General features: G+C 34.9%; 1 protein-coding gene and 1 non-coding gene across 2 annotated transcripts; both read left to right on the forward strand.

The window, feature by feature from the left end:
• The first annotated feature begins 410 nt into the window (after positions 1–410).
• LOC110638896 (2-alkenal reductase (NADP(+)-dependent)) lies at positions 411–26,603 on the forward strand. The gene is made up of 5 exons (XM_058136319.1): positions 411–807; positions 25,179–25,356; positions 25,592–25,758; positions 26,182–26,264; positions 26,444–26,603. Exons 1-5 carry the CDS (start codon positions 577–579, stop codon positions 26,562–26,564), a joined length of 780 nt encoding a protein of 259 aa, XP_057992302.1. The 5' UTR covers positions 411–576; the 3' UTR covers positions 26,565–26,603.
• LOC131178047 (small nucleolar RNA R71) lies at positions 19,633–19,740 on the forward strand. The gene has a single exon (XR_009147178.1). It is a non-coding gene; the product is annotated as a small nucleolar RNA R71 (small nucleolar RNA).
• Positions 26,604–27,223: the final 620 nt, after the last annotated feature.

Here is a 27,223-nt window from a genome sequence, read left to right on the forward strand (position 1 = left end):
TTAGCTGTGAAATAAAGGTGCTGTACTAATCATACAGTATTTTCCTCAGCATAAGTGCTTTTTAAGAAAAAATTTTTTAATAATGACAATTTTAATATTTAAATTTATTATTTTATAAGTAAAATTTACTTAAAAATTAGTTCCACGTTGCTGATTCAATTTTATTGATAAATTATTATTATTATTATTATTATTATTATTATTATTATTATTAAAGCTACTTGTTATGAAATATTTAAATTAATTTTAAATTTAGATATTTTTTTAATTTTAAAATTTAAATTAACTAATACAAAATTAAAACAAATAGATAAAATCATCAACAGTAATAAATAGATTTGGATTTTTTTTTTCCCAATTAGCCAATTTTGGGTGTGAAAGGTCATATTATCTGTAAAATCAAGAAACGGCTATTTTCTTTCACATTTGTTTGCCGCGTTTATTGCAGCCCTCACCAGTAGTTCACTGTTCACAGTTGGGCCGTGCTCCTCCTTCCTCCTTTGCCATATTCGATCCTATATAAGGCGCTCTCTCCAGAGCAACAAAAACTAATTAAAAGCTACCGAACGAAGAACAATGGCTGAAGAAGTGAGCAACAAGCAGGTGGTATTGAAGAACTATGTTACTGGGTATCCTAAAGAGTCTGATATGCAAATTATGACTTCTTCTATAAAGCTAAAGATCCCAGAAGGCACTCAAAATGCTGTTTTGCTCAAGAATCTTTACTTATCTTGTGATCCTTATATGCGAGGCCGCATGACCAAGCTCGACACCCCTTCCTTTGCTCCTTCCTTCCAGCCAGGAGAGGTCAGTGAATCATATATAATAACCAGTTCAATTTACTTCAATTTGTGTTCATTTTTTTTCTGGGTGTTTTGAGATTTCTTGATGTAAATTTTTAGTTCCCGTAAGACCCTTTGGATCAACGAGTTGAGGTCCATTGAGAATTCAATTCCACTATCTTAATTCCTTGCTGGTTAACACAATCAATCTTCATAGAAAACTTAAGAATTGAGTTCTATTTGAATGTGTAGGAAATTTCAATTTTCTGGTTTTGTTGGTTTCCAATTTTAGGTAAGTTTTTTAGTGACATGTGTTGGAGATTTGATTCAAAATCTGCTGCAGCAAAATTCTGCAGTATCTTCTCAAGAGTAGTTATGTTGTTAGCAAACAATCTGAAATTATTTTTCTTTTTTTTTTTTGGTCAAAGCAAGTAACAGCTAGTTTCCTATTTTTTCTGCAATTTAGTTATTTGTAAGCCTATAACTAGGCATTAGCATCAGTCTTGTTCTGCAATTCAATTCAAAAACACTTTCTTCACTTTCAGATATTTTCTTTGATCTGTTACTGGCATTAGTTCTCCCCATAAAACTAAACATTTGGCATCAGAGCTTGGTTACTTTCATAGCTTGGGCATTTCTTCATGGCTAACAACGGCAGTACAGTGAGTATAGCCCAACCTTCCATGCTAATTTTTAAAGGAGACAACTACGAGTTCTAGAGTATCAAAATGAAAACATTGTTCAAGTCACATGGGCTATGGGACTTGGTGGAAAATGGCTACTATGATCAAGATGAGGAGATCAGATTGAGAGAAAATAAGAAGAAAGATTCAAAGGCCTATGTAACACCCCTAATTTTTAAATAATTATTTTATATGTAAATATAAATATTTTATTCTAACCCCTGATGTTGTGGGCTTTGCGTAGATATTTTCGTTTCGCGGAGATTCGACTGTTGCTCGGATTTGCATTTCGGGCTGGACAGATAGGCCATCGGAATTCCTTTGGAACTGGATCAAAGTTATAGGCTACCTTATCGTCTTCAAATGCCGCATACACGTTCCCAATGCCATAATAGGTGTAGGTAAATCCAAACCCTAAGTTTTCTTAATTATCTAGTGCCTGAATTAGATTAAAATCCATAAACTATTTGTGGTAGGTTAGAAAATTATAATTCCTTTTGTATTAGCTTTGTAATATTGCTAAGGACCACGGGGAAAAATTTTAGAATTTTTAAAGCTCATTTTAGTGGTTTTTGCCAAAAGGTTAGTTTCGGGGACTAAAACATAATTTTCTCAGATTGTGACTATTGACTGATTTGGAGAACCCAGGAGGGACCATATGTTATTGATGAGTTGTGGTTGTGGACAATTGAAATTTAGAAGTGTTATTTGAATATTTTTACAAGTTGGGTAGGTCCTAGATACAAGGAAAATTCTGTGGGATTTTCGGCATAAAATAGGGCGTCTTTGCTTCTTAAAAGTCTTGTTTCAAATTTTTATGCTGATGAATTATTGTATACTAATTTTAGGTGAGATGAGTTAACCTTTCTCCTCCACCCAACTGCCGTAGTGACCCCCTGTAAATTTGTGAGTAGATATTGATTTTATTTATAATTTCAATGTTATTATATTTCAGGCATGCTCATGCATCACTTATACATATATGTATGCAGTTAAATATTAGGCATGCTCTATTTTGCATTTATATTTGATGATATTGCCTTGGTTATTATGTTATGACAATCTGGATCTGTGTGTGTGAGTTGGTGTGTATGTGGTGTATATGGATATGGGTAGGACGGGTAGATGTGGCTGGACCTTGACTCGCTGGGACCCGATCCTTATTATGGATAAGTTGGGGTAGGCACAGTTTTGAGTTGATCTCGCTGGCTCCCACATTTGGATAATAAGAGAAAGTTCGGCTTTGAGTTGATATCGCTGGCAGAGGTGGAATTAAGAGAGTTGTGTAGGGGGATCAGCTCCCCATATATGTATGTGTGAGTATGGATTTGACACGGTGTGTGAGTGCTCTAGATTGTCTTTGATGTGATTTGACTTGATATGTATGGCTTGTATGAATATGATACATTTCATTTCTAGGGATGCATTAGAATTAGATAGTTATAGAAATTATATGTAAAATTAATATTTTACTCTATTAGTCGAACGCTCACTCTTGTTTACCTTATTCTTCCAGGTTACAGGAGAGCTTCTTTTGTATTTAACATGTCTTCTTCTTCGTAGGTCTACTTGCTATTATTTTTGTATTTTGTAATGTTAAATTTGAATTCTAGACCTCAGCATGTATAGGACCATAATATTTAGCTGGATTATAAGATTTATTAAATTGGGGGTAATTTATAAACTGTATGTATGTGTAATTGTGTGGATGAATAGCGATGATGGATGAGGGAGTTAGACTCCCATTTGGTTTTATATGGATTGTGGATGATTGTGAGGGTGAGCTAAGCTCCCCAAATGGATTGGTTTTGATATTACAGGTCGAGTGAGTAAAAAACTCTCCGTTGGATGGTCCTGGTTATGGCTAGACTCTGTCTGGTTATTTTCTTGTATTGGGTTTTGAAATAGAGCTCATCGTTTGGGCTTTACAATGAGGCTTACTACGGGCTTTAGTGGTCTTATGCTGACCCAAGTTCTAGTGCCGATCTAGCCCATAAATTGGGTCATGATAATAATGGTATCAGAGCTTAAGCTTCAGATTCATGGGAAGTACATGTCTAGGGTTTTAAAAAGAGTCTTGTGAGGAGGTCTCATATGGAGTATAGGATCCTATTTCGTATTCTTCTGTAAGTCCATGTTTTTAACTTTTGCGTTGTACCTCGGGTAATATAAGAGTGCTTCAGTTAGTGTCTTGATATTCATGGAGTACATAGAGATGTAAAATAGAGTTAACAAACATGTTGAGCTCTACCATGGGAATACATACTCCAAAGAATGTTGTATTTTTATCAGTATAGGTTTAAGCGGCATACCTATCTAGTGCAAGGAATGAAGACATAAAGGTGACTTTTGGCAGTGTAACTACCCTAGATGGGAGTGAAGATATCACTGCTAGCAGTTGTCAGTGGATAGCCCAATCAAAGAAAGTTATAGTATTAGTAAATCTGAGAGAGATAAAAGATTGGGAAATTAGTCTTTTAGGACGAATCGTAGTAACTATGCAATGTTCTTGATGTTTGTGCTGTAAACTGCAGATTACAATACCGATATGGGATTATTGTATGGAGCTGCATGCTTTCCCATAGTGTTCCATGATGAAGGTGTTTGCAGACGGCTTCTTTTTCGATACAGTTATGCCAGAACAGAGTTCTATTTCTACAGGAGAGTTTGAAACTCCTAGTTAGGGGTTTAAAACTCTTAAGCTAGATTATCGAAGGTCACAGTTGGGTGGTAACTAGAGTCAGTGACTCGGTTACCCTAGTATGAGCTAGAGTTTTATCAGGAGTTGCCATAAGATTAGAGATTTTAGTATAGTTACAAAGTAAAGGTAACACTTACGGGGTGAGACCATCTGATCTTTGATATGGGGTCTTAGACAGTTTTAGCATTACAATGGATATTTTGTCTAAAGTTTAGCGCAAATAGTATCTTTTTGTATGGCAATAAGGCGCAGAGTATGACTTTACTCCCCTAAGAGGAGGCCGGATGCTATGAATATGTACATAGCTTGTGAAATGATGCTTTAAGGGGTTTGCAATATGATTGACTTAATATGGTTATGGCAAGGTGGCAGATACAGTAAATCTATTACAGTCAATTGTGATGTAGGGTATGATCTTATCCTTTAGGAGAGACAGAAGGTTACTACTATTGAGGGTAACCTATAGAATAGTATCTCAGATGGGATTGTAGAGTGTGGTAGAGAGCAGTTGGCTCAAGTACCCTAAAGAGGGTACAACTTCCACTGTAGAAATCATAAGTAATCAGATCATGATGGATATAAAGCCTTTGAATTTAATAACAGGTTTGGATACCTAGTATCTTAAGTTTTGGCTTTTTAAGTGGAAGTGGAAAAAATAGAATTCCTGCAGATCCTTCCTCGACGTAATAGAGGGTAGTATGCAGTCTAAAGGACAAAAATAGAGATCACATAGTGAATGCATGGCTGCTATTCCCTGAGTTTCTCCTTAGCTTCTTATTGCTCAAGACAAGAGTATACTTTAAGTAAAAAAAAAAGGGATAAGGTTAGAAGTTAGCATAGATAAATTATAGAATATGTATTTATATAGAAGAAGTGTAGAAGGGAAAGATAAAATAGTTGGATCAAATGCAGCAGAAGAGATAACCTGCATGCTAGTAGAAGTACTAGCTAGAGTTGTTAGAGGACCAATTCTGAGTAACATCAACGTGTTGATGACTTGATAGAGACAGTGAAGGGATATAAGTTTATGACATGACAGTCAAGTCAAGAAAGAGAATAGAGCTAAAGAATAAAATAGTCGAAGTTTGATTTTGGATAAGCTAAAAAGGAGTTAGCTAAAGAACGAACTAAAAAAAGCCCAAATTATGATAAGATTAAGAAACCAAGATACAAAGAGGGCAAAATGCAATTCTAGGCAAGGTAAATGAGATAGACAGAAAAGTAAGGATAGAGAGCTTAGAAAAGGACAACATTAAGGAGGACGTTTGTCAAGATATAGAACCTAAAAGTGTAAGACTTAGAGCATGTCATAGTTTAGGCAGTGTCAAGAACCTAAACATGGAGTTTGGAGTTGCAGGATATGGATCAAACTCTGTCTATTCTTGTTCCCAAGATGGAGTAGGTAGCAATGGGATAAGATCTATTTAAACTTCTAACAGTATGAGAAAAGTTAGTTGAGGAATGCAACCAGAGCAAGCAAAAGTTATAGAATGTGTAATGGTGTCCTAAACTATCCTATCAGGCAAAGGAGTGAATTAATAAGTAGTAAGTTAAATAAAAGTAAGTCTAATGATTCAAATAGGCATGATAAGAAAAAGAGATAGTGGAAAAAGGCATATAGGCTTAGGTCATGCGTAGAGATGGTGAGATAGCAATTATGGGGTTTGCGATCAAAGGTTAGGTAAGCATTTTTAGTATGACCAATAGGGTCACTTTATAAAGAAACATGAATGAAAATAAGTGACAGAACGATAGTAAGTATGATTGGAATCTATTCTGGAAGAGTCTATTTGTGAGAGGTATCTTCTAGATTACAGCAAGATTTAGGGATGCAAAAGAGCGAGGGTAGGCATAAAAGGTAAAAATAGAGTACAAGTAAAGATAATAAATCTTAAGATGATATGTCAGGCAAATTGGTGGTACAACAGAAGGATTGTTGCAGCTAATACCTTATAAGAAGAGATTATTAAATTTCAATAAGAAGACCAAAAGACATGGGTTGGACATTATTCTACAGACAATAGTGTGCTAATGATTATAGGAGGAGATTTCTCTTTCTCTTCAAGTTTAGCTCGTGCTTTTAGCTCTAAAAGACTATATAAGTAAGGGAAATTGTGTTAAGATGACCCAGTATTTAAGAATTCGGTAGGCAACAGTCTATACACATTGTCCTTAAAAGGAAATGACATTAAGTGAGTGCATAATATTAAGTATGAAAGGACAATCAGGGTAGTAACAGGAGTTAAATCAAATTAGTTACTTGGGCTTGCAACCGTTCTAAAATATAAGCTGGAGAAAGTACTATTTGTGAATGAGTTTCAGTGGATGAAATTATTGCTGATAGGTAAATTTGAGGCTGAAATTTAGAGAGCCATGGGCAATATATGTGGTTATATTAAGGAGAATGAACACGTAAAATATCTTATCTGAAATTATAGCATAGCACACATTTTCCACAGCTATGTCAATTCAGGTGGAACTTATAGTTTCAAGGGCTCCTATCTAACCATAATGAGCAATTTCCTATAAGGGTAGTAGGGAAAGATAATGTGCTCATGCTCAAGTTGGAAAATGAGATATAAGAAGAATTTTCTATGGCCAATTATAAGTGTTACATAATGTAAAGGATGAGCTGGTAGTAACCAATCGTAAGGTTAGAATTCCAAAAGTAATGAAACTAGTAATCAAGATAGGACTAAGAAATAAAAAGTAGGTTAAAGTTAATGATGGGATAAACATCCTTAAAGAAAAAGGTATAAGGGTGAGAGAGGACAAAGGCTAAAGAATAAGTACAGTAGGTTGGAAAGATGTCAACAATAGCAGAACAGAAAAAGGAAGTGGATAAGATCTAACGAACAGGAGAAAAGCTTGGTAAAGTTGGTTATAATGATGAGAATAAGAAGGAATAAGTAAGCTAGGGACACACTAAAGCATGTTTAAAACAAGTTATGATGAGATGACAGATTCAAGGAGTAGTGTAGTCATAATCTAAGTGTCAATGTGTCAAGAAATATGTCACATAATAAGAAGCTTTAGGAAGAAGTCAAGGTATTTCCATTCTAGAGGAGTGGGAAATGATAAAGTCAGATGAACGGGGTTGTCAGGGAATACAAACACTTTTATCATATAAGAGAAGAGACCCAGTTCACTTTCCAATGTTGATAGATGGTGTAGGGTACACTTAGTACTTGGATGGAGCTCTATAGGACTAGATGCATAAAATGGACAGGAGTTGGTCTAAGGACCTTACTAATGACACAAAGTAGATTGGAAATTTGAAGTGTCGTGGGAGTGAGAAGATGCACAGGTATTAACCATTAAGGTCATGAGACAAGTAAAGATGCTGAACAAGATGCCTATAATAGGTGCTACTTAAAAACATCTCATAAGATACTATAGGATAAAGAACATAAGTTATGTCTTTGGGAAGTAGATATTGTTAAAATAGAGGAATGGGGACTGAAGTCACTAAGAGATATGTTAGGGCACAATGAAGGAGAGGTAAGCACCAAAGCTGATTGAAGTTATGAGATATCAAGTCAAGCACAGTGGAGGTACAGTGAGTACTGAAGATGTCAGAAAAAGATTAAGGAGTAGTTTGAGGTGCGAGTTTCGCTATGAAATGATGATAATAGCTAGGACATTATAGCAGACAAAAGAGCTATGTAGATCCTAGGCGAAAGGATGTAGAGTTTACAGTGAGCGATTATGTATTCTTGAAGGTCTCTTCGATGGAGGAAGTTATGAGATTTGGGAAGAAGGGCAAGCTCACATCCAGATACGTATGGCCTTTTGAGATTACTGATAGAGTTGGAGTAGTGGTCTATCTGTTACCACCAAGCCTTTCTCACGTCCACCTAGTGTTCCACATTTTCATGCTTAGGAAGTACATACCTTATCCTTCCCATGTGTTACAACCTGATACAGTGGAGTTGAAGGAAAACCTAACCTTCAAGGAGTAGCCAGTAGCCATAGTAGACTTTTAGATGAGGCAGCTAACGTCAAAATAGATTCCTATGGTTAAGGTTTTGTGAAGGGGCCAATCGGTAGAAGATTGTACTTGGGAGTTAGAGTAGGACATGTGTAACAAGTACCCGTACTTGTCCACTTTATAATCTTATAATTCTTTATTCTGCCTTATGTAAAATTTGAGGATGAATTTTCTGTAGGGGGAGGGGGGGGGGGAGGAAGGGGAGGGGAGGGGAGAATGTAACACCCTTAATTTTCAAATAATTATTTTATATGTAAATATAAATATTTTATTCTAACCTCTGGTGTTGTGGGCTTTACGTAGATACTTTCATTTCACAGAGATTCGATTGTTGCTCGGATCTGCATTTCGGGCTGGACATATAGGTCACCAGAATTCCTTTGGAACTGAATCGAAGTTATGGGCTACCTCACCATCTTCAGATGCCCTAGATGCATTCCCAATGCCAGTATTTGCGTAGGTAAACTCGAACTCTAAGTTTTCTTAATTATCTAATGCCTGAATTATATTAAAAATCTATAAACTATTCGTGGTAGGCTAGAAAATTATAATTCTTTTTGTATTAGCTTTGTAATATTGCTAAGGACAGCAGGACAAAATTTTAGAATTTTTAAAGCACGTTTTGGTGGTTTTTGCAAAAAGGTTAGTTTCAGGGACTAAAATATAATTTTCTTAGATTGTGAGTATTGACTGATTTGGAGGACCCAGGAGGAACCATATGTTGTTGATGAGTTGTGGTTGTGGAAAATTGAGATTTAGAAGTGTCATTTAAATATTTTTACAGGTTGGGTAAGTCCTAGGTGCATGAGAAATTCTGTCGGATTTCTGGCAGAAAATAGGGCGTCTTTACTTCTTAAGTTTTAGATTTTTATACTGATGAATTGTTGTATACTAATTTTAGGTGAGATGAGTCAACCTTACCCCTCCGTCCAACCGCCGCAGTGACCCCCTGTAAATTTGTGAGTAGATATTGATTTTATTTACAATTTCAATATTATTATATTTCAGGCAGTTAAATATTATGCATGCCCTATTTCGCATTTATATTTGATGATATTGCCCTGGTTGTTGTGTTATGACAATCTGGAGCTGTGTGTGTGAGTTGGTCATGTGGTGTATATAGATATGGGTAGGATAGGTAGATGCAGCTGGAGCTTGACTCGCTAGGACCCAATCTTTATTATGAATAAGTCGAGATAGGCATAACTTTTAGTTGATCTCGCTGGCCCCCGCATTTGGATAATAAGAGAAAGTCCGACTTTGAGTTGATCTCGCTGGCAGAGATTAGAACTAAGAGCGTTGTGTAGGGGGATCAGCTCCCCATATATGTATGTATGAGTATGGATTTGACATAGGTGTGTGAGTGCTCCAGATTGTTTTTTTACGTGATTTGACTTGATTTTTATGGCTTGTATGAATATGATACATTTTGTTTCTAATGATGCATTAGAATTAGATAGTTATAGAAATTGTATGTAAAATTCATATCTTACTCCATAAGTCGAATGTTCACTCATGTTCACCTTATATTTCCAGGTTACAGGAAAGTTTTTCTTGCATTTAACCTGCCTTTTTCTTCACAGGTCTACTTGCTATTATTTTTGTATTTTGTAATGTTAAATTTGAATTCTAGCCCTCCACATGTGTAGGACTATAATATTTAGCTGGATTGTAAGATTTATTAAATCGGGGGTAATTTACAAACTATATGTATGTGTAATTGTGTGGATGAATAGTTATGATGGATGAGGGAGTTGGACTCCCATTTGGTTTTATATGGATTGTGGATGAGCTGAGCTCCCCAAATGGATTGGTTTTTATATTACAAGTCGGGTGAGTCAAAAACTCCCCGTTGAATGGTCCTGATTATAGCGGGCTCTGTCCGGTTATTTTCTTGAATTGGGTTTTAAAATTGGGCTTATTGTTTGGGCTTTACAATGAGGCTTACTATGGGCTTTGGGGCTTTATGCTAACCCAAGTTCTAGTGTCAGTCCGGCCCATAAATTGGGTCGTGACATTGTTCTTCATTCAACAAGCTGTCCATGAATCAATTTTCTCAAAAATTATAGCGACCTCAATAGTGAAGGAGGCCTAGATAACTTTGCAGCTGGCATTTCATGGCTCATCCACAGTAGTCATGGTTAAGTTGCAGACACTCAATCGAGAATTTCAAAATCTACACATGAAGAATGGAGAATCAGTGCAGGAATTATCAACAAAAGTAAAAGCAATTGTCAACCAAATGAGATCTTATGGAGAAGAAGTCTCAAAGAAGACTGTTGTGACAAAGGTACTAAGGAGTTTAACTCTTAAATTTGACCATGTGGTTGTAGCTATTGAGGAGTCCAAGAATCTATCCACTTATTCTTTTGATGAGTTGATGGGTTCCTTACAATCTCATGAAGCTAGAATCAATAGAATAGAAGAAAAGAATGAAGAAAAAACATTTCAGGCAAAAGGAGAAGGCTAAAAGGAGCAAGAAAAAGCTACAGGTCGAGGAAGGGGCAGAGGAGGATTTTAAGGAAAGAATTCCAGCCGTGGCAGAGGTGGAGGCAGAGGATCTGAGCAAAGATTCAATAAAAATAAAGGCAGCATTCAGTGTCATCATTGCAAGAAATATGGACACATGAAAGCTGATTGCTGGTTTAAAAATAAGTAGGCAAATTTTACAAAAGAAGCTGATGAAGAAAACAAATTGTTTATGGCATATTGTGACACAATTGATAAACAAGGTGAAGTGTGGTTTGTAGATAGCGTGTGTTCCAATCATATGACAGGTAAGAAGGCGATTTTTAAATAACTTGATGAGACTCAAAAAAGGAAGGTCAAATTAGGAGATGATCAAGAAATACAGGTTAAAGGGAAAGGAATAGTAGCCATTAAAACTAGCCAAGGTAAAACAAAGCTTTTACATGATGTTTAATTTGTCCCTAACTTGGCACACAATTTGTTGAGTGTTGGACAGTTAATGGCTAATGGATACTCAATTATGTTTGATAGTGAAGAATGTGTAATTAAGGATAAACAATTAGGCCAAGTAATTGTAAATGTCCAAATGACCAAGATCAAAATGTTTCCAATTGAAGTCTCCACTGTGGAAGATTTTGCCTTGGTGGCTGAGAACAAAATGAGTCCAAGTTGTGGCATCTTCGATATGGACACCTGAATGTGAAAGGACTGTAACTGCTAGAAAGAAAAAGGAATGGTTCATGGATTACTAAAAATTCAAACACTAGACACATGTGAGGGATTTATTTATGGCAAGCAGACTAGGAAGTCATTTCCTACAGGGAAGGCACGAAGAGCCAACAAAAGACTTGAACTGGTTCATTCAAACCTATGCAATCCTATGAACACAGAGTCATTAGGAGGCAGCTATTACTTTCTTCTTTTCACGGACTACTTTAACAGAGTAAGTTAGGTATATTTCCTGAAATCCAAATTAGAAACATTTGAGAATTTCAAGAGATTTAAAGCATTGGTTGAGAAGCAAATCGGCACCAGTATAAAAGCGCTTCACACAGACAGAGGTAGTAAATTTCTTTCAAAGGAATTCAATCATTTTTGTTAGGAAAATGGAATTCAACGCGAGCTAATGGCACCATATACTCCGAAGCAGAATGGAGTGGCAGAACGTAAAAATAGAATGGTGGTGGAGATGGCGAGAAGTCTATTGAAAGGAAAAGGACTGCCAAATTCATATTGGGCAGAAGCTGCTACAACAGCAGTGTACTTTTTAAATCTCTCCCCAATAAAAGCAGTCTAAAATTGCACTCCATATGAAGCATGGAAAGGGAGCAAACCAACTGTAAGCCATTTAAAAGTTTTTTGTTGCATTGCTTATGTTTTAATAAATCCTCAAATTCGCCAAAACTTAGATGAAAAATCAATGAAATGTATTTTCATTGGCTATTGTTTTGAGTCCAAAGCATATAAATTGCATAACCCTATTACTGGCAAGATAATTATCAGTAGAAATGTAGTATTTAATGAGGATGCAGGCTAGAACTAGTGTAATAGCAACAGCAACAAGGAAGATCAGTCTCAGATTCCATTAATTAAGGAAATAAACTCAACTTCAGTTAATTAACCATCTTCTACTCTAATTGAACACAGCCCAGCAACTACACCAAGTGCAACCTCAAATTCAACAAGCGAATCTTCAGAGGAGACATCACCAAGAAAATTCAGATCGCTGAGGGAAATCTACGAATAAAAAGAATTTGTTGTATTAGTTCCAGATCCTTCAACTTATGAGGAGGCAACAGAGAAAGAGGAGTGGCAAAAGGCAAAGAAAGAAGAGCTCGAGTCCATAAAAAAGAACTCAACCTGGGACCTAGCAGACTTGCCTGATGGAAAGAATGCAATAGGCTTAAAGTGGATTTTCAAGACCAAATTTCATGCAAATGGAAGTGCTCAAAAGCATAAGGCTCGACTGGTTGCAAATGGATACTCTCAGCAATAAGGGATTGATTATGTGGAGACGTTTCCCTTAGTGGCTCAATTTGAAACCGTGAGAATGCTCCTAGCATTGGTAGTACAACACAAATGAAAGGTGTACCAATTTGATGTAAAATTGGCATTTCTCAATGGTGAACTTGAAGAAGAAGTCTATGTCTCACAACCTAAAGGTTTTGTGATTAATGGGTAAGAAGGAAAAGTGTATAAGCTAAGGAAAGCTCTCTATAACTTAAAGCAGGCCCCACGAGCATGGTACAACAAGATTGATGCGTATTTTCGGCAAACTGGTTATGCAAGGAGCGAAAAGGAGCCTACTCTGTATCAAAAGAGGCAAGGCATCACTAATTTCATCATTGTCTGCTCATATGCAGATGATATAATTGATGTAGCCCAACCACAAGTGCATAGGTCGCTCAAGTAGTATAGAAAAGTTATTATTCTCTTGAAGAGTTGTGTTCGAAATTGAATTTTTAATATGAAAGTTTACTAATCTAAACTAAATTTACACTAAAATTTAATTAAATGAAGAGATTGGAGATTTAATATGTATATATGCAAATTCAGCAAAGAAAATAATTGAATGGCAAGTATTACTAAAATTACAAGAAATAATTCAACAAAATGAAATAAGACAAGAATTAAAGTAATAAGCAACAAAAATTAACGATTAATAATGATAAAAGGGTGATTCTGAAGTTTTGGGTTTCATATTTAAGCTATTTTGGGATTTTAAATTGATTATCCAAACATATGAAAATTATAGGTTTCAAGGAGATTAATTCTTAAATCCTTTGAATACTCTTTCAAGTGAGACAAAGAGTGTCTTAATTAACTCAATCCTACTTTCGTGGAGTTAAAATTAATTAAAACCCATTAGGTTCCTTAATCAATCTATTAATCCTCTTAATCCTTAGTCTGTTTCTAAATCTAAGTTAATTAAGTCCAATTTCGTGATTATCTATCATTGGATTTTCTCCTTTCGGTGCTTCAATCAAGGATTAATAACAATACTTAATGGGATCATACACTAAGCATGTCATTAGGCACACAAGAAATGGATAAAACCTCATAATACCCATAAAATCTGGATAAATAAACTCAAATCCTCAAAATGTCTCAAATATTACATACCCAACTCCAAAATCTAAAAAGAACTACTCACTACTCATGTTAGATATAATGATTTAGCAAAATAAGAAAATAAAAGATGAAAAGAGAATTAAAATTAAAGAAACCCGATGAAAGAAGCATAGAAAATGGTGGAGAAGAAGAAGAATTGGAGCTTCAGATGGAAAATAATAAGATTGTTGGCTCCTTTTTCTCCTCTCTCTCAATCTTTTTCCTCTTTTTCTCTACCTTTGCTACCCCTTTTCAAAATGAGGTAATAATGCCTTTTATATGCTCTGACATCAACCGTAAAAATGGACTACGTGTGACAAAATCTTACCTATTCAGTCAATTAATGAGGAATTACATGCCTGAAATTGTGGCCATGCAGCATCTTATGCAGAGTCAAAATTGGAAAGAATGGGTGAAGACAGTTTTGCATGGCCATGCACACGTCCCTATGCATATTTTGGTAAGCTTCAGAGAGTTTCTGTGGAGGTGCATAAGCATTTGCATAAGCTATGCGGAAGGTCATGCACATTTCGGCAAGATTAGGAGATTTTCTGTTCAGTTGCATAAGCTAATGCATAATCTATGAATGAGGCCATGCAAATTTCGGCAAGCTTAAGTTTATCCTCCGTGAAGGTGCATAAGCTATGCAGGAAGCCATGCACATTTTGATAGAGTTGTAATATTTCTCCAGTCTCTTGCATAAGATGGTGCATAGCCTATGCACTAGGCTATGTGACTTTTAGCAGCTTAAGAATTTTTTTGATTTTCTGGGCACAAGCTGCATAGGCTATGTAGCTCCTTATGCAACTTTCGGCAGTCTTAAAAAATCTTCAATTCTAAGCTTCAATTTTTACACTTTTGGACGTGGAATTCACTCTCACTTGCAAAATTACCCTTTTGGTCCCTCAAAACACCATTTTATTCACAAAATAAAAGCAAAATTACAAATTAATCTAAAAATTGGCAATTATGTAAAATTAAGTAAATAACTAATTAAATTGACTAAAAATGACTAATAAATGGATAAAATGACTATGAAACTTAACCTAAATGACTATATGAAATGCATATATCAAATACCCTCAAACTCAAATCTTTGCATGTCCTCAAGTAAACTTTTAAAATTTAATGCAAAATTTGGGGTGCCTTGTCCATGGAGTTATGAAAATCACCTACTAAAGCAATCTATCTCACCTTTAGCCATACCAACAATCCATATACCCATCATTCAAAATGCAAAGAATCAAATGCTTAACCAAGCTTTCATCACTTAGCCTCAAGTCAATTAATCATTCAAAAGTTCCCAAACCAATCAATCATAAGAGAAAGTCATGCTCAAAAAGAAGTCTAAAACAATCAATAGCCAAAGTGCCTCTATAGAATATAGAAGTGGATGAATGAATGAATAAATTCCCAATCCCATAAGCAAACTTACTATCCCTATCTCTACTAATGTGGCAAGTATAATCAAGAGATCAAAGGACTTTTAGGGATATAATGGGGCTATAGGGCTCAAAATGAGGCTAACAAAAAAAGGGGTAAAATGATTCAAAACATGAGAATATTTTCAATCGTGAAAATATAAGATACATTTCTTATTTATTATTTTTTTCTTTTTCTCCTTTTTTCATTTTTTTTTCATTTTTTTATTTTTTTATTTTTTATTTTTTTGATAAAGGAGAGAAATATACAAGGGAAAATTTTAAGTGCTAGCATATTTTACAAAATGCAAAGAATGAAGGGACACTTTGATACTTTAAGTTTGTATCTTGTATCTTCTCTTGATAATTATCCCTAAAAAAATACTACCCCTAAACTTATTTTTTTTTTAATTATTTTGGGTTGGTTTCTTTCAATTTGAATGATAATAATGACAAGTACATATATCCTAGCACTTTTACAAAATGATAAGCATTTCTTCTCCCTTTTATATATATATATATATATATATATATATATATATATATATATATATATATATATATATATATATATATATATATATATATATATTATTTTTTCTTCTTCTTCTTTTTCTTCTTCTTTTTTTATATTGTACCAATTACTATGAATGATTATTCTCATTAAAGGGTAGGTAGTGTTTAGTCTATTGGCTAGGTAGAAATAAGGGTTCCAAGAAAATTAGGAATAATGTAAGCTCAAAGGGGGTTTACAAGGGTTAATTTTTATTAAAGAGTGAAGGCCAAAGGTTTAAAATGAGAAGGTTTAAATCAAAGAATGTATAATCATCTCTCTTTTCAAGTACAAGCTAATATTTTACCTCGAAAGATTTAAAAAATTTATTCTAGGATTGGTGAGATATCGCTTGACTACCTTTTATTCTCTAGCTCTCTCTAAACACTCCCATCTATGAATGACTAGTTGGGTGACTTTTTGGCTAAGAAGATATAAGCAAGGGCAAACACTTCAAAACTTTGCATCCTTAAGGAAACTTTCAATCCTCAAACCCAACTAAAGGTAGGCTGAATTACTCTTCTAAGTGACTTTCATTACTCAAAGGACTTGGCAAAGATTTAATGTAAAAAAAATTTATTTCATGAATGCATGGTTCCTAAAAATGAGTAATGCATTAACTAAATTAAAAAAAAATCTATATGTAAATTTATATATGGTTACTATATGAAGTATGGTATGTATGTATTTGTAAACTATTTACATTGTGAATATATGATATATGTATAGCATGAAATGAAATGAAATGCATTTAGACTAAAAATGCTAAAAATTTTTACAAAAATCTTATATACACCCCCAAACTCAAATCAGACATTGTCCTCAATGTCAAAATAGATGCCAAGATGAGATAAAAAGATTTAATGAATAAAGGAATTCAAAAGGTTCAACAAGATGCAAGATATTGATGAATTACAAGTGCTAGAATAGTTAGAATCAAATTTCAGCCAATGGAGAAAATAAGCTTACTTGTAATGGCAAGAATGTGAAGCATGTTGCAGAAAGTGAGAAGAATTTACCTTGAATGAAGAATTGGCAAATTTGGAAGCAATTAAGATTGAAAAGTCCCTTAACAATGCTACTAAAATGAATAAATTTCTTAGAAAAGAGCTACTGCATAGTTTGGTGCATAGACTATGCAAAAACCACCGTGAACAGTAAATTTAGCAAAATTGTGCACTAAGAACGGTAAATTTTGTAGTGTGAACAGTTAAATCTATAGAATTATACATGTGAATAGTATCACTTTCCTTCAATGCTGCAAAATTGCAATTTTAACACACCAACAAACTCTCGAATCATGTTAGTACACTCTTACTTTGAAAAATAAATATGCCGAAACACAAAGATCTCATCAAATCAAAATATAGAACAAGAAATGTGCATTTTCCAATTTCCCAACACAATAAAAATAAGTTTCATATGCCAACTCATCCTCAAATAACACAAATCAATTAATTATTCATTTCTTCAACCAAACACACAATTTCCTAATAAATTTCACCTTAGGGAATAAATTTGGGAGTTCACTTCAACCATTTAAGAAAATAAATATCAAGAAATTAGGAAACTCATTGACTGCTGCACAATTTAGCAAAATTTTGCACCATGCTAAATGAAGCTAAATCAGTTTCTAAATATTAACAAGTATGAAAAGATTAAAATACTCCTCCATGCTGCAGTTTCTCCTCTTTCATCTCATAGGCATCTATACAAAGTAAAATTGAAAAATTGTCAAAAATTGAATCTAGGAGTGCTTGATAACAAAGCAAAACAAAACAAATAAAATAAAATTAACCGAAACAAAACAAAAGAACTTAGGGTGCCTCCCAAGAGCGCTAAGTTAAGGTCATTAGCTTGACTCTTGTCATGTTTCATGGTGGTTGAAATTGGAATTTATTGCCTCTATTCCAAACAGGTGCTTCAATGAATCTATACTTCATCTTCTTTCCATCGCATAAAAAGATCCCTATCACTTTATTTAAAAATCTAACCATTTCTTTCTTGATAACCCTTGGTGCATCTTTTTCTTTGAGAGATGGTTGCTTGACTTTACTTTTCTCCACTTGCTTAATTTGAAAAACTGGTGCCATTGGAAAAGGTGGATTACTCTTCAAATGTTGTGCAAAGGCTGCGACTTTTGGTTTTTCATCATTGGTACTCCCTTCATGAACAAGACAATTTTCAAGAGAAGCCTTCGGATAACTCTTTTTAAAGTGTTTTTCCACTAACTTATCAACTATATCAACTCTTAAGTAAGAGTCTACATTTTGATGTTGCTTTTTATTGGCATTGCTAATGTTGAAACTTAATTCATCCTCTCCAACTCTAAGAGTAAGCTTTTCACCTTTGACATCAATCAATGCTCCTGCTATAGCTAGCAAAGGCCTCCCCAAAATGATTGGCATATGAGAATCTTCTTCCATGTCCAAAATGACAAAGTCAACTAGTATATGGAACTTTTCAATCTTCAAAGGCACATTCTCTAAAATCCCTTCCGGATTAGCCAACTGAAGAGATATGTGGTTTGGTTTAAGATCTCCCATGTTGAGCTTTTCATAGATAGAGAGGGGCATAAGGCTAACACTAGCCCCTAAATCACATAGAGCTTTTATAGAACATGACTCCCCAATATGGCATAGAATTGAAAAACTTCCTTGATTAAAGCTTAAGAGGGAGCTTCCTTTGAAGTGTGGCACTGCAATCTGTTGTCAGAGCTAAAGTCTCATGATCTTCAAGTCTCCTCTTATTTGAGAGTATTTTCTTCAAAAATTTTGCATAACAGGGCATTTGTGAAAGAGCATCAATGAAAGGCACATTTATGTGCAGTTTCTTCAAGACCTCCAAAAACTTCCCAAATTGCTTATCAAGTTTGGCTTTTTGAAATCTCTGTAGAAAGGGAAGCTATGGCTTGTAAGGCTCTGGAGGTATATACTTCTCTTCTTTCTCTTCAACTTATTCTTTATTTTTTCTTGAAATCTCTTCTTTTTCACTTTCTTGTTTTCCATCTCCCTCAACATCTTTCTCCTTTTCTCTCTTTTCATTTTTTTCATTTTTCTCATTGTTTACTATCCTCCCACTCCTTAATGTAATAGCTTGACATTGTTCCCTAGGATTCTCTAGTTGACTTGGAAGCTTTCCCATGGACTTTTACCCGAAGAACTTGCTTGCTGAGTAATCTGGTTTTCTAGCATTCTGTTATATGTCTGCTGCTACTCCAATCTTACTTTTATTTCTCTCATCTCTTCATCTTGCTTAGTTTGATTGGCAAGGATTTGTTGCAATAGTGCTTCTATGCTAGGACCTTGCTCTTACTGTCTTGGTAGAGGTGCAAGATTCATGTTCCTCTGTTGAAAATTAGCTAATGGTTGCCTATTCTGCTAATAGGGATTTCCTTACTGCTGTAGTTGAAAATTTTGATTTAGTCCTTGGTTTTGTTAATTTCCCCATGAAAAATTGGGATGATTCCTCTAGGCTAGATTGTATGTTTGTGAATAGGGATTGCCCATCTGCTTATTTCCATAATTACCAACATATGCAACATGTTTTCCATAATCTTCTCTATAGTTCATTGTCCCTTCTGCATAAGCAACTTATTGAGAATTTCTCGAGGATGATGAGGTAACCAGTGTGCTTAAATCTTCCATTTTCTTTGCCAAGACACTTGTAAGTGCATCAAATTTGGCATTGATCATATTAAATGAATCAAGATCATACATTCTAGCAGTTTGTCTTTTTTGTGTTAGAGCTAGCCCTCTTAGACTACTCCAAAGATGAGTGTTCTTTGCAATTTTCTCCAAAAGTTCATAAGCTTCATCTTCCTGCTTCAGAATGAACTCTCCTCCAGTCTGAGCGTCAATAATTCCTCTAATAGCAGGAGTGACATTTGCATAAAAATTCTAATTTATCATCCATTTTGGAATGCCATGATGTGGACATTGTCTCTCCAACTCCTTCCATCTCATCCATGACTCATAGAGAGTCTCATCTTCTTTTGGTCCAAAAGTTGTCATTTGATTCCTTAATTCTTGTGTTTCTCCAGGTGGAAAGTATTGTGCAAGAAATGCATCAGTGAGCTGCTCTTAATTTGTAATTGAGTTGTGAGGTAGAGAATCAAGCCAATCCAATGCTCTATCCTTCAAAGAGAATGGAAATAACTTCAACCTTGCTACATCATCTGATACTCTGATACACTTGAATTATATACATGTTTTTAAGCACATTTACATACTATTTCATAGCATTTAGGCAAGCATTTTCATGCATAATAGTTGATTTCAATAGTTTTTGTAATTTCTATTATAAAGCCCTTAATTTCATATTTTCTACATCATTTCAAGTGTTTGGGTGAAGCTACAGAAGTATAGGAGTGTAAGAAAAGCTTGGAGGAGTCAAGAGACAGAGAATTGCTGCTGATACAAAGTACACGGGTCGTGTAAACCAAACCCCAGACCCGTGTAAATCTCTGTCAGAAGAAAGCCAAGAAAATCGATGAGAAACACAAGTACAAGGGTCGTGTAACAAGACCCGTGTAATCTACAGGGACCCGTGTAAGTCTCTGCTGAGCGCAAGTTTGAAGAAACCTATGGGAACAACAGTACACGGCCCTTGTAATAAGGCCCGTGCAGTTGGTATAGACCCGTGTAACTTTCTGTGCCAAAACAAGACCACGCGATTCTCCTCTAACAAGTTACACGACCCTACTTTGCAGGACCCGTGTAGTGACACACGGGCCATGTACTATACTGCAGCCAGTTTTATAACTTGAATTTCCCTCCTATTTTCAGATAAAAATGAGACTCCTAAGGCCCTTTGGACTCAGAACAACCTAACCCTAAAGCAACCAATATAAATAGAAAAGAAAACGTCAAAAGAGAGGGTTGGAAAAAAAAAAAAAGAAAAAAAGATGACGGTCGTCGGGAGTGTTGCTGAAGGCTGCTGCTGTAGGGTTCCGCATCAGTACCAAAAGAAGTTCTCCAGCTGAAGTTCCACAAGATCAAAGCTGTAAACTATCTTCGGTTTCTTCGTTTCATCTCCCTAGATAGATTCCTATTGCTTTATTTCTTTACATGGTTTTCTTTTTACTGTTTTTACTTTTTATCATGATGTTTGCTGAACTCACCATGAGTGAGTAGTTTCCTTATCCTGGATTTAGGAGAGTAATGCTTGTAATTATTATTATGAATGAACATTAAGTTTTATTTACTAGATTTGAGATTCATTTCTTGATTTAATTTCTTGTGATCCTAATGCATGCTATGTGATGGTACCCACTTAGACCTGATTGTAGATGTTGATTGAAGGATTGAAAGGTGAAGATTAACATTAGAAAATCAAGATCTTGAACCTAGGAATTATGACCTAGACATAGGCTGATACCTTCGTGGAACCTAAAAATTAGTCAAAGGTCTTAAAGGATTTTAATTAATTTGATCACCACGAAAGTAGGGTTTGAATTAATTAGAATACACCCTAGATGCCTTGAGAGAGGATTTGGGATAACTTATGGCTAATTTCCATCAAAGAAAACGAACCTCAATTCAGTAAATAAACGAGATAGCATCCCTAATAAGATTCAAGTGTGAAATCTTAACTCCAGGATTGTTCCAAAAATAGATTACTTCATTTTAAGTTTACTATTCTAGTGTTTAAAGTTAACGAACTTCATTCCCTAAATATTCGATAGCCTAGACAGTCAAAATTACTGTGTAGATTGGTACTTGCTAAACAAAGGTCCTCGTGGAAACGATACTCTACTTATCACTTTATTACTTGTTAGCGATCCGTGCACTTGCGAGGTTGTAAAACCAGGCAAACATACTCCAGGTTGCTTTTGCATGTCACAAATCACAGCAAACTTCTTAAGATAGGTGTGAGGATTTTCTGAAGGATGACCTCCAAATTGAGAATTCTAAATCATCTATAGTACTCTAAAATCCATCTTATAGTTGTTTGCATCTATCCTTGATCTTGTACTACTTTCTCTCAAATCATCAAAGCGAGGGAATGCATGATCCATTATACTTCCCCTAGGCACATTAACATTGACAACTTCTTCTCCATAAGCTTCATTTTCATTATTTCGATTATTTTCACCATTACCACCACCAATTCTAACTCTTTCTTTAGTCATTTCTGGTTCAATTTCAGCGGCTTTCAAAGCTTCTTTTCTTCTTCTGGTCTCTTTCTTGTTGGCTCTACAAAACTTTTCAATTTCAGGATTAAACAATAGAGATGTGTCACTTGTGCTTTTGGTACTTCTCATAAAAGATTAAAAAGTACCTAAAAAGAATAAACAAACACAAAATGAAAGGGTAATAAAGATAAAAACTATAAACAACTAAAATAATTAAGAATTCAATCTTAAACAAACAACTCCCTGGTAACGGTGCCAAAAACTTGATATAGCCCAACCGCAAGTGCACGGGTCGTTCAAGGACTATAGAAAATTTATCGTTCCCTCGAAGAGTTGTGTTCTAAATTGAATTTTTGATTGGAAAGTTTACTAATCTAAATTAAATTTAAATTAAAATTTAATTAAATGAAGATATTGGAGATTTAATATGTATATATGCAAATTCAACAAAGAAAATAATTGAATGGCAAGTATCACTAAAATTGCAAGAAAGAAATTCAGCAAAATGAAAGAAGGCAAGAATTAAAGTAATGAGCAATAAAAATTAATAATTAATATTGATAAAATGGTGATTCCGAAGTTTTGGATTTCATATTTAAGCTATTTTGAGATTTTAAATTGATTATCCAAACATATGAAAATTATAGATTTCAAGGAGATTAATTCTTAAATCCTTTGAATTCTCTTTTGGGTGAGACAAATAGTGCCTTAATTAACTCAATCCTATTCGTGGAGTTGAAATTAATTAAGACCCATTAATCAATCTATTAATTCTCTTAATCATTAGTCTATTTCTAGATCTAAGTTAATTAAGTCCAATTTCGTGATTATCTATCACTGGGTTTTCTCCTTTTGGTACTCCAACCAAGGATTAAGAATAATACTTAATGATATCCTACACTAACCATGTCATTAGGCACACAAGAAATAGATAAAACCTCATAATACCTATAAAATCTGGATAAATCAACTCAAATCTTCAAAATATCTCAAATATTACATACCCAACTCCAGAATCTAAAAAGAACTACTCACTACTCATGTTTTATACAATGATTTTAGCAAAATAAGGGAATAAAAGATGAAAAGAGAATTAAAATTGAAGAAACCTTATGAAAGAAGTGTAGAAAATGGTGGAGAAAAAGAAGAAGTAGAGCTTCAGATAGAAAATAATGAGATTATCGACTCCTTTGTCTCCTCTCTCTCAATCTTTTTCCTCCTTTTCTCTACCTCTGCTGCTCCTTTTTAAAATGAGGTAATAATGCCTTTTATGTGCTCTGACATCAACCCTAAAAATGGACTAAAATGGTGTTTAGTGAGGTCATATACGCGTGACAAAATCTTGCCTCTTCAGTCAATTAATGAGGAATTGCATGGCTGAAACTATTCCCATACAGCATCTTATGCAGAGTTAGAACTGGAATGAATAGGTGAAGACAGGTTTGCATGGCCATGCACGTCCCTATGCATGTTTTGATAAGCTTTAGAGAGTTTTCGTGAAGGTGCATAAGCATTTGCATAAGCTATGCAGAAGGTCATGCACATTTTGGCAAGATTAGGAGATTTTCTAGTCAATTGCATAAGCTAATGCATAATCTATGCATGAGGCCATGCAGATTTTGGCAAGCTTAAGTTCATCCTCTGTGAAGGTGCATAAGCTATGCAGGAAGCGATGCACATTTCGACAGAGCTGCAATATTTCTCCAGTTTCTTGCATAAGATGGTGCATACACTAGGCTATGCAACTTTCAGCAGCTTAAGAATTTTTTTGATTTTCTGGGCACAAGCTGCATAGGCTATGCAGCTCCTTATGCAACTTTTGGCAGTCTTCAAAAATCTTCAATTCTAAGCTTCAATTTTTACACTTTTGGACATGGAATTCACTCTCACTTGCAAATTACCCTTTTGGTCCCTCAAAAAACCATTTTATCCACAAAACAAAAGCAAAATTATAAATTAATCTAAAAATTGACAATTATGTAAAATTAAGTAAATAACTAATAAAATTGACTAAAAATGACTAATAAATGGATAAAATGACTATGAAACTTAACCTAAATGACAATATGAAATGCATATATCAATAATCTACATGGGGTCAAATTCAGCACTTGTAGAAGAGTTCAAGTCTAGCATGATGAGAAACTTCGAAATGACAGATTTAGGACTGCTGCATTACTTTCTTGGACTAGAGATAGTGCAAGATGAAGCTGGAGTGTTCATTTGCCAAAAGAAGGATGTAACGGACCGGCTAAAGAAATTCAACATGTCCAATTGCAAGATGGTAGCTACTCTAATGAACGTGAATAAAAAATTACACCAAAAGGATGGAGCTGAAGAAGCAAATCATAAGCAATTTAGAAGTTTGGTTGGTGGATTGATATATTTAACACACACACAACCGGACATTTCATTTTCAGTTGGAGTCGTGTCAAGATTCATGAGCAATCCATCAATGCAACACTATGGAGTAGCAAAGAGGATTCTGTGGTACATTGCAGGAACATTGAATTATGGAATCTGGTACACTCATGTAATCAATTTCAGATTGGTTGGCTTTGCTGACAGTGATTGGGCAAGCTCATTGGAAGATAGGAGAAGCACTTCTGGAAATGTGTTCGGGCTAGGATCAGGAGCCATCACAGGGAACTCCAAGAAACAAGTAACAGCAGCCCTGTCAATAGCTGAGGCAGAGTATGTGGCTGCTACTACAGCTGCGTGTCAATGCATTTGACTCAAGAGAATGTTGTGCGATTTGCAGTAAAAGCAAGAAAAGGGAACTGAACTTTACTGTGATAATAAATCAACAATTGCAATGTCAAGAATCCTACATTTCATGGAAGAATAGAGCACATCGAGCTGAGATTCCATTTCATTCGAGAACTGGTCACCAAAGGAGAAATAATTATGAAGTTCTGTAATACTGAAGTTCAAGTTGCAGACATCTTCACCAAAGCTTTATCAAGTCAGAGACATGTTTATCTGAGGGCCTTGCTTCGAGTATGTGATTTTGAATCAAGGGGGAGTGTTGGAGATATGATTCAAAATCTACTGCAGCAAAATTCTGCAGTATTTTCTCAAGATTAGTTATGTTGTTAGCAAAAAATCTGAAATTATTTTTCTTTTTTTTTTTTGTCAAAGCAAGTACTAGTTTCCTATTTTTTTTCTGCATTTTAGTTATTTGTAAGCCTATAAATAGGCATTAGCATCAGTCTTGTTCTACAATTCAATTTAATTCAATTTAAAAACACTTTCAGATATTTTCTTTGATCTGTTACTGGCATTAGTTCTCCTCTTAAAACCAAATAACATGATGTTGAGAATTATGCAGCCTCTTAGTGGATATGGGGTAGTCAAAATTCTGGATTCTACACATCCAAATTACAAGAAAGGAGACCTGGCCTGGGGTTTTACTGGATGGGAAGAGTATACTCTCGCAGTTGATCCTCAGGCTTTGATTAAAATTGAACAAACAGATCTGCCCCTTTCCTATTATACTGGAATTCTAGGTCATTTTTTTCTTTTAAAAAAAAAATAATTTCAAATTTAATAACCTCAGTTTTACTGCTCCTGCACATGAAAGCTGAAGGTTTTAGCACATGAAAGTATGATTTGAAATAATGTGTTAGATAAAGCATCTGGAACTTGTAAATTTCTGCTGCAAGGAAAATTAGTTTTTTTTCTAGCAATCCTACAACCTGATGGTTAAAACTCTTACTTCTTTTGTTATTTTGCACTGCTTAGGTATGCCTGGTGTGACTGCCTATGCTGGTTTTTATGAGTTATGCTCTCCTAAGAAAGGAGAATATTTCTATGCATCAGCAGCATCTGGTGCAGTTGGTCAGATTGTTGGGCAATTAGCAAAATTATTGGGTTGTTATGTTGTTGGAAGTGCTGGATCAAAAGAAAAGGTGAGGAAACTCCTAGAATCATTGCATCCAATATGTTAATTGGCTGGTTAAGTATTAAGTAGATTGCATTGGATTACCTCTGCATTCATTTTCAAGGAAAATATGCAAATTCATTCCTTTGGTTTGTTTGGTTTATTTGACAATAATTGGAGTTATTTGTGCTACTGAAAAGCTCTCCCAACCATAATGTAATAAAAGTTCAATTTACAAATATAAATACAGAGCCATATATTTTTTGAAAGCATTGTACATTGCGTATGCCTTTTACTACACATAAACCCTTCAACTAAGCATAGACTAGCCACTAGTAGTCTTGTTCTCTTGCTAAATTGTAGTCAAGATACATTAGTCAATTCATGGAGCATTTTCTTTTTTATCATTTAATCAATTTTATTTTCTTCCTAATCACTTCTAAAACACCAGGTTGATCTGCTGAAGAACAAGTTTGGATTCGATGAGGCATTCAACTACAAGGAAGAGCCAGATTTTGATGCAGCTCTTAAAAGGTCAGTAGTATTAAATTCTAGACATCATTCTCAATCTTTGATCTAATATATTCTCATACATCTCAATAAAGTTTTCACAAGAAATGTCTAATAGGATGTCCTGTTCTCAAGAAACAAGTTGATAGTATTCAATAGAATTCTGTGACCAGCGTTCATGGGGAGAAATTCTGATTATGCAGGTATTTTCTTGAAGGCATAGATATTTACTTTGAAAATGTTGGAGGGAAAATGCTTGATGCAGTACTCCTAAACATGAGGATTCGTGAACGGATTATTTCTCATTGTCATTTTTTAATGTAAAAAATTGGAAAATCAAAGATCACCGTTGATGCCAGTCAATTTAGCTCTAAAAACAAGAAAGCATTTAGCGCCACTTTCTTCATTTCATACTACAGGGTTTCATTTGTCATTTCCTACATTTTTAATGTAACACCCCCGTTGCATAGCCTGGTAGATTTCACTGTTCCGGTGACCGGTGTCGGTCCGGACAATTATTGGGATTAGGGCCACACCTAAGACAACTTGAGAAGCCATAAATATAAATAATTAGTAATGTTTAATTAGTTAACTACAAATAAGAAAAACAGAACATAAGAGGTTAAACGAGCCGAGAGTCACAGCGATGAGTGACCTCCTCGGGAACGACTGCGAAGTCATTTTAAACTCAAATTTCGAACCGTAAAAAGTGACGCTGCGGTCCTTAGGACCCTTATGAACACAGTGGAAAAGAGAAAATCATGAAAAAGAACTGTTAAGCCAGTCAAATAATTAGGTCAGGGAGCCGGAAGAAATATTGGATTATTTGCAAACCGGGATGAACCGGCGAGGGGCCATTTGGTTAATTGACCCCGAGAGCTGACTCCTGGCCTAACTGTCAAATAAAATCGGAGAAAAGAATATTTCGGGATCGAGAATTAAATTAAAGAACTAATAGAAAAAAATAAATAGAAAAAAAAAGA

The sequence above is a fragment of the Hevea brasiliensis genome, chromosome 2 (genome assembly GCF_030052815.1).
Source record: "Hevea brasiliensis isolate MT/VB/25A 57/8 chromosome 2, ASM3005281v1, whole genome shotgun sequence".
NCBI lineage: Eukaryota > Viridiplantae > Streptophyta > Magnoliopsida > Malpighiales > Euphorbiaceae > Hevea > Hevea brasiliensis.

Coding starts and splice junctions, on each gene's coding strand:
- LOC110638896 (XM_058136319.1), top strand. CDS start 577: ATGGCTGAAGAAGTGAGCAACAAGCAGGTGGTATTGAAGAACTATGTT. Junction 808..25,178: donor CTTCCTTCCAGCCAGGAGAG/GTCAGTGAATCA, acceptor AGAATTATGCAG/CCTCTTAGTGGATATGGGGT. Junction 25,759..26,181: donor GTGCTGGATCAAAAGAAAAG/GTGAGGAAACTC, acceptor CTAAAACACCAG/GTTGATCTGCTGAAGAACAA.